This window comes from Arachis stenosperma, chromosome 1 (genome assembly GCF_014773155.1).
Source record: "Arachis stenosperma cultivar V10309 chromosome 1, arast.V10309.gnm1.PFL2, whole genome shotgun sequence".
Taxonomy (NCBI): domain Eukaryota; kingdom Viridiplantae; phylum Streptophyta; class Magnoliopsida; order Fabales; family Fabaceae; genus Arachis; species Arachis stenosperma.
Window position 1 is genome coordinate 117,967,422 of NC_080377.1, and position 10,877 is coordinate 117,978,298.

At 30.9% G+C, this 10,877-nt stretch overlaps 1 protein-coding gene and 1 long non-coding RNA gene across 2 annotated transcripts; one reads left to right on the forward strand and one right to left on the reverse strand.

The window, feature by feature from the left end:
• Nucleotides 1–3,759: 3,759 nt before the first annotated feature.
• Nucleotides 3,760–5,215, reverse strand: LOC130939640 (CASP-like protein 2C1). The gene is made up of 3 exons (XM_057867732.1): nt 4,782–5,215; nt 4,542–4,683; nt 3,760–4,205 (listed from the first exon to the last, which is right to left on the reverse strand). The coding sequence occupies exons 1-3, from the start codon at nt 4,988–4,990 to the stop codon at nt 3,954–3,956; spliced, it is 603 nt and encodes a 200-aa protein (XP_057723715.1). The 5' UTR covers nt 4,991–5,215; the 3' UTR covers nt 3,760–3,953.
• A 3,942-nt stretch (nt 5,216–9,157) lies between these two features.
• LOC130939982 (uncharacterized) lies at nt 9,158–10,526 on the forward strand. The gene is made up of 2 exons (XR_009070219.1): nt 9,158–9,556; nt 10,277–10,526. It is a non-coding gene; the product is annotated as an uncharacterized LOC130939982 (long non-coding RNA).
• The last annotated feature ends 351 nt before the right edge of the window (nt 10,527–10,877 follow it).

The following is a 10,877-nucleotide window of genomic DNA, read 5'->3' on the forward strand; positions in this document are numbered from 1 at the left end:
GGGACTGCCCCGAATGGGGATCCGACTATGGAGAATTTTTTTCGTGGGGATGGGGACGGGGAACAAAATTCCTCCGAGGCAGGCGCGGGGATCCCTGCCCATCCCCGCTAATCCCCGAATTTTATAAATTTACTGAATTGTCCTTAATAGTTTATTTCTCATATATATTTTTTAGTCATTTCACACACACACACACACAGAAACCCAAAATTTCTAATCCTCATTTACATAACTCTTCTTCAATTCAGAAATTCCTAACGCTGTCAATACTCTATTTAACCTCTCTACAGCCACCCTCTCGCCGCTCTCCCTTCTCACCGCATTGTCACACCTCACCGTGCCATGATCCTCACTGCGTCGTGCTCTCTATTTGCGGCGTTCCTTTCCGTAACTTTGTCGTCGTGTCCATTCTCCTCTCTGTTGCTGCGTCTCCCACCTTGTCCACTTCTCTATCCACTGGCTCGCCGTTGCGTTTTCCCACTGCGTCATTTCAAAAGAAGTCACCATCTTGTCGTTTAGATTTTTTGTATAAAATCTTGTTATTTTTTTATAGAGTGGATACTTACATCTCTATTCTTGTGGAAATTAATAATTAGTTAGAACTCTCCGATAGATGGGGAATGGGGATGGGAAACAATATTCCCCACGACGAGAAACGGAAGTGGAGACGGGGAGTAAATTTGGGGGCGGGGATGGGGAGTAGGGAGGCATCCCCCGCCCCCGGCCCCCGGCCCCCGCCCTGGCCCTGTCCCATTGACATCCCTAGTGGCTACGAAGATGATATAGACAAAGGAGATGTCATAATCTATAATGGACAAGGCGGGTAGGCCATGAATTATAAAAAAAACATTCATTTAATATGAAAAAAAAATCTTAATACTTAACAAAAGAAATATCCAGTTATACTTATATTTTAGTAAAAATAATTAAATATCTATAAAATTTAAAAAAAAATATGAAATTCTTAAAGAAATAGAGATATTCAAATTTGCAATACAAAAAAATTCGAAAAATATATAAAAGAACATCCATTTAGTATGAAAAAAAAACATTCTAATACTCAGAAAAAGAAATATCTATATATATTAACTTGTAGAGATTTTGAATTCACCCAAAAGTATTTAGTTAATTTTTTGTTAATACCTTTTTGGTTTCTAACATTGTTCTTATTAAAATATTTATGGAAGTGAACGATTTTAGAGCGAATTAATCATGGATCTTATATTTGTAGTTTGTCTTATTTAATTCGTTGTATCTTACCCCAAAGTAAAGGAATATATATAAATATTTAATTATATATAAGAGGCTACATCAATAGATTAGGCATGTTTGACTCATTCAAGTTCACTGTTTTAAATTCAATTAGTACAAACATATATAAATTTAGAAACTGAGGAAACAAGATGGGAGTTTAAATTTTATGTCCAAATAGCGTAGACCATATAAAATGGGAAGAAATAGCTGAGGATAATGTTCTCATTACTGCAACACCATACTGGGGGTGTGGCATTTTCACTCCAAAGTGGTTTAAAAGATTTAGAATCTAGAGGGTATTCATCGGTCAAAATACAGCGAAACAATTTAACACGTATTGAATACTAAAAAGCTAAATCACAATTCACAACCCTTTGCTTTTTCATCACAAAATAAACAAAGGTGTGGCGTAAGTTGGAGTAAACACTAAAAAGTAAAAAGAGAGCTACATCCAATAAGTAGAAGTAATAAAGCGAGCCATGGCAAATTAAAGTGGTTTCTTCGTGTGGAGATAACTTTGCATTATAAATATATGTCATCTTTTAAGTTCCATGAATTTTGTGTTTTCCTTTTCTTTATTAATGATTTCGTTTCCTTTGAAGATATGGTTAATGGTTTATATATTTTCGGTCAGATCTACTATATATGCTTTTTGGTGGGATGCAAAACGAGAAATGTTAGGAGCATCATAATTTATTATTTTTAGTTATTAATTAATTATTAATTTAATTTTTTTAGTTTAATTTATTTGTCTAATAATTTAATAATATATTTTATTTTATATTTTTAAATATTAATAATTAATTAATGACAAAAAATAAAAATTGTTATGGCCCAATATCATTTTTCGATGCAATACATCATCCTATTCCTTCCACCATCACTAGTTTCATCCATGCATCTTGATCTTCTTGCCATCTCTTTCCAATCAAAATTAAAGCTTAACGTTTAAAAGAGATGAACCTTTTAAGAGAGTTGGTGGTTGACAATGCAAATTCTTTCCATTTCATCTTCAAATATCAAATTATTCTATATCAGAATTGAAAAGCGGTGGCCTATAATGAAAAATAATTTTTAATTTCTCTGTTATTTAAAAATAAATTGTTTGCACTGTGAAATAAAAAAATAAATATTAATTACATATTTAATTATTTTTTATGTTTTATTTAAATAAATATTTAAAAAAATGAAATTGAAAAAGAATATTAATGCAGAGCTTTTTCTTTTGGTAAAAATGCAGAGCTATTTTTAATTGTATTTTGAACAAATGAAAAAATGTTGGGCCTGCTTTTGTGACTCTATGTGTCATGTGATGCTATATGACCCAAAAAACCTCATGTATTTGTCTATTTGACCCAAAAGGCCGAAACCCCCTAAATGAAATCCTTCCTTGACCAACTAATCTTATGTGTACATGTAAATATGTGTAAATTTGTGATATAATCCCCAAAATTGAAAAACTGTCCAATTTATTTGAACCAAAAAAAAAAACCAACTAATAACTCCACTGCATAAACTCAACCCGTTCCAAGATTAAAATGTAAGATTGACAAGTCGTCGAGGCGAGAAGAGCCAAAATTCCAAAAGTCTCGTCAAAATTGTAACTAAGCTCCGTATTGAATTAATTGGTATCTAGTAATAACAAATCATAAAGTTTTTATCTGAAAATGAATTTTGATTGAGTGCTTATCTCATTTGTCTGCTTAAATTAAATAAGTACTAAAAGTTCGAATTTTATCTTGTACATATAATACACACAATTAATTAGATCATTAAATAAAGTTTGAATCCGCGACCGTCCTTAAACTATTAAATTGGAGGATACTGTCACAAAAAAAGAAAAAATTTTTAAAATGTTACTTTAACAAAAGAATAGATACAAAAAAAATGTTGTAAATTAAATAAATAAATAAAGTCGACAAAATATTTAGTAACTAAAAAGAATTAACCAAAATTAGTCATAACTTATTTTATTTTATATTTATTAATAAAACAAGTATTTTTTTCTAGCATTACCAAATAGAGATTCTATATCTATTTTTCAATAATATATTTATTATTTCATGCACATATATATTATTTATGAGAGTATAAGTATATTTTGTTTTTACTGTGATTGTCTTGTCCCTCATACCATACGATCTTATTTATGCATGTATAAATTTGTCTTTTTTCCAACCTCATTAAAATTGAGTCGACCATACAAATTTCAAGCCGCGACTTTTAAAAATTTGAGCCACCCAAATTGTTTTGAATGGTTGAAAGAATCATGACTTATTAAATGATGGATATTCATGTTATAACAGTTTCTCACACCCGAAGTGAAGCCAAAATCTAAATTCTAATATAATTAGAGAAATATAAGAAATTATTCGAATTTATTATTTTTTATTAATTAGTCGTTAATATTTAAAAGTATGAGTTAAAGTATATTGTTGGATTATTAAACTAAAAAAATTTGATTAATAATTAAAAATAATAATAAAAAATAATAAATTTTAATGATAATTTAATAATTTTCTTATAATTATAATTTCACTTAATAAAGAGTTGTTCAACACTCTAGAAGGGGCAGAACAGAAGCAAAACCCCACTGACATTGCAACAATTTGCATTTGGCGGTGTTAATTATTTATGAACATGACACGAAACAAAGAGTAATAATAACATAATAATGGCAGAGTAAATGACGAAAATAGTCATCTGATCTTCAAGCTGAGAAACCGTTGCGGTGAGTACATCCTCATGACTTTGTAGGCAGAGACGGTTGATATCAGAGCCATCAGAATCGACGCAGCGTAGCCACACAACACAGCCGCTCCTATTTGGTCGCAGAATCTTGTGAACCTGTTACATACCTTGAGCCACTGTAACGCCTCTGATCCTGTTAATGCTAGCATCGAACCTTCTAGTGTTGCACAGTTTGTACCGAATGTCACATACACTGCCATCTGTTTCACATTTTTGTTCTAATTAATAAAAAATATTTGATAACAAAAAAATTAATAAAAAATTATTAAAATTTATTTTATTTAGTATTTATTAATTTTAACAATAATTAATAAATGTTAAATAAAATAAGTTTTGATTGGTTTTTGTCTTCTTAACATTATCGATTAATAAATAGTGAAAATTCAGGTGAAAATTTAGTTAAATTAGTCAAATCATCTAACAACTCTCAAGTATTAATTTCACGTGAAGTCGACTGCACCTGAATTTTCATCTTAATAAATATCATTTTCATGTAATTTACTACCACTACTCCTCTTCAATTGAATAAACTCTACCTGATCCAATAAGAACAAGATCCAAGTCATGTATATATTAGACCCTTTATTGATTTTTTCTGAACAAGAGACAGTAGTGGTGTGTTTGCATAACCGAAGCACGTTATAACCAGCAGCCGCAGATGTTACATACACCAACATCCTAATAATAATAATAAGTTAAAAACAGGGAAATTGCAGAACAAACAGACATAGATAGAAAGAATGGAAGATCAGAAGATAAAGGTGTTAATTAATTACCTGAGAGCTTTCATGTCTTTGTAGGTAGCTTTCTTCTCAATACTCAGCATGATAACCTTTGTTTGAGTGTCAAAAGCAACTAAACAAGCAGTTAGAACCAACATCACAATTGCTGAGATCCTCAAAGATGTTTCCCCTCTCGCCATTCTTAACTCCATCGTCATGAATTGAATGAATCTAGTGAATATGCACGCGTGTGTGCTATACATACAAGTACTATACTCTCTGTTTACTTGATTATTATAGTGGTTGATTTGATTTGATACTCATGGTAGAGAAATGTCCACGAGTAACGTGGGATTTCTTTTTTTCCTTTTTCTTAGAGCATACATAGTAGTAATATGGATCGAAATTAATAATCTCAACCATCACCTAACCGAGTTCCTTTATTATTATTATTCATTATTATATTGTACTGCATCTAACTTACTAGCTAGCTTCTATACCAACTTATATATTATGATTTGAATCTCAATGGATCCCTATCTTGTTTCTTGTAGCTAATAGTGACGCACTTAATTCATTTTGTCAGAAGTATCACCATACCTGTTCTCTTTATTTTTCGGTTTATTTTATACATATCATGTAATATATTTTTTTAAAAAAATATTGATGACCATGCTGCTGTATTTCTTTGAGACAACTACGTACAGATATGGCTTAGGCTTAATCTTTAATGAAAGGTAGTGTGGTAGTGTGGTATTGCTTTTTCAAATTTAGCAATGCGCGTAATCGTATATGAAAAAGTCTAAGAGCTCAGCAACTTTATTAAATTCTGGCCAGTATGTAACTAATAAAAGAAAAGTGAATAATCTCACACCATTGGATGAAATCTCACACCATTAAAAACATTATTAATGGCTACAAATCACGAAAGTTACTATCCCCTAGCACTCCTCATAGTATATTTTCTTTCTGCTATGAAAATTGGTTAGTTGGAAGGTTGGTTTTCTATCTTTAATTACTTTAATTTGCTTAGTACAACACGAACATGGCCATATATACACACACATGCACACGCATGTGGGACGAAGTTAATTAGAAAGGCGGTACAGTTTTCTATACACTTAAGAAGCAATCCTCATTAAATTGTAGCCACATATATACTATATGGTCTGATTTCACTGCCTATATAGTATTACATAGTAGCAATTAATTTCTATTTGAGTTCATAAATGGTTTGTTGGAACGTTGTTCATAGTAGTTAAGGTTAGTTGAAGGAGAAACTTTTATTAGTGACTTATTTTTAATTTAATTTAATTTTTATTAATAAAATACCTTTAGAAACTTGTATTGTTAATTGGTTAAATAATCCAATAATAATGTGTGCAATATATATAATCTAGTGGTGGGTTCACGTACATGCACAACCGACGCAAAGACGTAATGAAAGATTGAAAGTGACCAAAGATTGCTACTTGCCATAAATTACTCGCATCTATAAAGGAGTCAAGTATTCCCGCTTTAGTCGTTTTCTTTCATAATTATATGATGTGAATATGTTATCTAGATTTTTAATTTGTTTCCTTATTAATCATATAAATTATATACACATCTTGAATTATTCAGATTTGCCTTATATATACACACACGTATCTTCAATTGCATAATTAATGTCATATACGGTGATACTTATTCTACTATGCTAAAGAAATTAAAACATGTATAATTGCATTGTGATTTTTCACTTTTTCGATATTTTAATAAATTCCTTTAATTTAGAGAAGTAATTGATAATAAGATTTGTTTGAGCATAGTTTATGATGATAAATTTAATTTGAAAAAGAAAAAGATAATAAATTAAAACAATATAAAGTGGATGGATTTCCTTGAGTAAGATCATTCAGTTGTACTTAAACATCGCCGCAATAAATTAAAGTGGGATCGGACTTCATTTCATGTCCATATGCATGCGTTTTAATTTATTGTTTGAAGCTATGTATGTTATTTTGAACACTATAATGATATGTATTTAATGAGAAATGACGATGTTATCCCGGCTCAATGGATCGTATACGCATAAAATTTGAAATTTTATTTTGTCTTTCTCTGATGCTGTCATTCATTCACTCATACTTTATCAGTACTAAACTTGCAACTTTCAAGTGTCCTTCACTGAGGGAAGAGTCATGTTGTGAGACAACTGCAATTAAATACACGCGTCCATCCATGCATGCTGTGATAAATAAAACCTAGAGGGAGCAAATGGATTAGAGGCAAAATATATCGAATTAATTAATTAAGCTTGATTATATATTGATCTGATGATTTAATTTGCATTTCAAAAAGAGTAAGATGCATGTTGGGCCGGAAATCTTCTAATCTGGGTTCGATCAAGAGTGGGGATATAATATATATTAAGATTAGTTACTAAAATTAATTTAAAAATATTAATTATTTTTTAACTTTTACTTTTTAGTTAAATTTTTTAAAAATTTATTATTATTTAATTAATTTAAATATTTATTTTTATATACTAATTATTTAAAAAATAAAAAAATTATTTATTTATTTATTTTTTTAAAAAATTAATAAAAATAATATTTAAAAGATATTTAGTTATATCAAAACTAATTATTAGAATAAAATATATATATTAAAATATAAAATATACAATTAAAAATAAATTAAACTATACATATTTATATAAAAATATAATAACTGATTGTAAAAAACATTTTTATATAACATGGTATGAGATATGGAGAGAGTGGATTCTCTCTAATAAAAAAGAATTAAATGCTGTCTAGTATTTAATCTAATTTTTTATTTAATTTTAATCTCATTTAAAAAATTAAAAATAAAAAATTACACTTTATTCTTTTCTCAAGTATTTTTTTCAGCGGAGAAGATATATCTCCTGGCTATGTATTAGTGGGCACTCTGCGCACAATAATAATATATTAATATGTAGTAGTTTGGCACATGATGAAGAGGTGCATGCAAGTGCAACGCAATAAATCAATAATACAAGTGGTTGGATCATCATATATATAATTGAGAATTGAGGAGAGAAAATTTATGTGTGGTATGTAAGGGGCGAGTCTTTAATTAAATTAATTGATGACTTCTATTTATATAGGTGTTGCTGATGATAAGGTTCGGTGCAGCCATTAATCTCTTGATGCTTATCTTCTTAATGCTCTAGTCTAGCATAGCCTGCATTAACACTTATATAGTATATAGCACACAGGTTTGGGTTCAACAAATGAGTTCATTTCTTTTTTAATCAATACAACAATTTTATATTAAAAAGTCCGGATAACCAATATTAATGTAGTCAATATTGGTGGATGACGGTGACCGACAGTAAATGAATGAAATTGTAGTATTAAAAAAAATTCATTTTAATTCGGTCAGAGTTATAGTTGACACAACATGGATGCCATCGATTTTTAATACGGTTATATTAGATATAAATAGAAAACTCTTTAAAATCTTCGTAAAAAAAGTGCTTTGAAGAAGAATCAGTATTTAAAACAATGAATAAAAATACAAAAAAAAGAGAGGCATGCAACTGATGAGATAAAGAGATAAGTACATGTTCAACATGACCAATTCAAGGAAGCTACCGTGAACGGAGGAATAAATAGTTGAGGGTCATGATGAGAAAGAGAATGAGTCTGTCTCTAACCTTGTTTTCCACTAGATTTTGAAGATATTATCAGAAAAATTTAGCTCAACCTAGTCAAGAAAAGAAAATGCTAACACAAGTGAAAAGAGAACTATCAAAGAATAAAGTGAGAGAAGAAGGAATAATCGGAAGGCAAGATATTCACTAAAAAGTAAATGTTTAGATTTTGACATGCTTAGGAAATGGATAAATGAAACACCTAATGCTCTTAAATTGAGTTAAGCTTTATTTGAATTATATTTAGTAGCTGATATTTAAAAATTTTATGAAATTTTTTTTAAAACAAATATAAAATAATTTATATGTGTAAAAATATTAAATAACTAATTTTTATTAGAATAGTTACTAGTTGAAATATATAAGTAGATCCGGAAATTCTAATATAAAAAAACGGACGTGTTAAATTATGAAGGCACAACAATGACAAATTTTACTCATGCCAAATAATCATAACAAGAAACATCATAGTTACAATCAATGTTCTGAAAACCGGACCGGATCGACCGGTCGAACCGGTTTAACCGAAAACCGGCAACTAAAACGATCCGGTCCGCTGTCTATAACCGTTCTGTTAAGAACCGTTTAAAAACTGTTGAACCGGACCAGAACCGGCCGGTTGGACCGAACTGGAAACCGACCGGTTCCTTAAAAACGACGCCGTTTGGAGTTTTTTGGAAAAAAGAAAAAAGGGAAAAGCAACGCGTCACTCTCACCCAGTCACCCCCTTCCCCCAACACCCCTCTCTCATTCGTGAATGCCACACTCATCTCATCCCATTCTAAAGCAAAGTTCACAATACTGACAAACCAAAACCCTAGCCTCCTCCTCAACGATTCTACTACCGCCGTGCGTGGTTGTCGGCGCCTCCGTGGGTTCCTCCTTCCCCCTTTCCCGAGCCAAAACCCAGGACCTCTATTCTAGCGCGGCACGTCATCCCCATCCCTGGCTTCTCTGTTCAAGCCTTGGAGTAGCTCGCCGTCGTCTCGTCGCCGTTTCGTTTACAACCCAGAAAAAATAAACAAAGCTTCGGTAGCGCTGAGAGCCCCTTGCCCCCTTCTCTCCTTCTCCTTGCCCCATCCCTGGCTCTGTTAGTTTGTTTAATTTTGCTTCGCATCCGCTCCTTCCTTTTAATTTTGCCATGGTTAGTGGTTACTGATGAGTGATGAGTGATGGCTCTGTTTAATTTTGTTTCTGGTTACTGATGGGTTTGTTTAATTTTGCTTCACATTCGCTTCTTCCTTTTAATTTGCTCTGTTTACTGATAAGTGATGGCTCTGTTTAATTTCTAAATGCTTTGTTCTTGTTCTTTTTAATTTCTGGAATTTTTGTTCAAATTTGTGTGTAATGTTTTGTAATGTTTGATAATGTTGCTGTTTTGTAATTGCTGGTTGCTGGGTGCAGGTTTATTGTCATCACTATTTTGGAGTGTTTATGTACTAATGTTTGTTGCTATTTTGTCATTGCTGGTTGCTGGTTGGAGGTTTAGTGTGATTATTGGTTAATGTTTTGTAATGTTTGTTGTTGAATGCTGATTGTTGAGTTCAGATATGGTCTTGTTGCTGAATGCTGCTGCTGTTTTTAATTTCATGAATGATTTATTAATTTCATTGTTCTTAACTGCTGTTCTTGTTAAAAAATTTGCAATTGATCTTTTGATTGATTATATGCCTCATGTTTTTAATTTCACTCTGCTTCTAGGCTTTGAAATCAGTTTATGATAACCGATGCAATTATTTAGTTGAATAACTGATGTAATTATTGAGTTCAAGAGATTGAGTTTTTCTGTTCTCATTATTAGTAAGACATGGATAGTTTAGAATTTTCTATTTCTTTCCCTTACTTCTGAAGTTCATTGTTTCAGAAGGTTTAGTGTTGGCTTCAACTTTCAAATGGGAATTGGGAGCTGGTGAAGATAATAACATCTTCTGGAACTGAGTCTGTTGTTTTACTGCCTGATGGAAAAGTAAGATTTGATCTAGAATTACCATAGTACACAGTGATGTTTGTTCCATCTAGCTGGACTCAGTGAGACAACTGGAAAGTGTTCTTTTAATTTAACCTTGTTAATCATATCTTGTACAATTTTGGTTGCCATAAATCCCTTCAAGAAAGTTCTTCTGTATGGTAATGATTATATTGAAGTCTACAAGCGTAAGAATCCTGTTTTGTTTTACTTTTTTACTTAGCTACATTAAGGCTATATTCTCTATTTTTAACTTGTGCACTGCAATTCAATCCAACTATTTTTAAAGAAAGTATAATTATGTTAAATGTCAACATATTTGCTGTAAATTTGAGTATTTTGATGATTAATTACATTTAGTTGGTGATATTTTATATAAGATTTTAAATTTGAAAGATATTTTATGATGTTTATTTATAATTTATTTATTATTTTATTAGGGAACGGTTTTTTCGGTTGAACCACGGTTAGACCGGTTAGACCAATAAACCAGTGAACC

Bases quoted from the DNA above. Each gene is read 5' to 3' on its own strand.
- LOC130939640 (XM_057867732.1), bottom strand. From the start codon at position 4,990: ATGTATAGCACACACGCGTGCATATTCACTAGATTCATTCAATTCATG. The intron at 4,684-4,781 runs GTAATTAATTAA...TATTATTATTAG, and splicing joins AAAGACATGAAAGCTCTCAG to GATGTTGGTGTATGTAACAT. The intron at 4,206-4,541 runs GTAGAGTTTATT...AATGTGAAACAG, and splicing joins TCTTGTTCTTATTGGATCAG to ATGGCAGTGTATGTGACATT.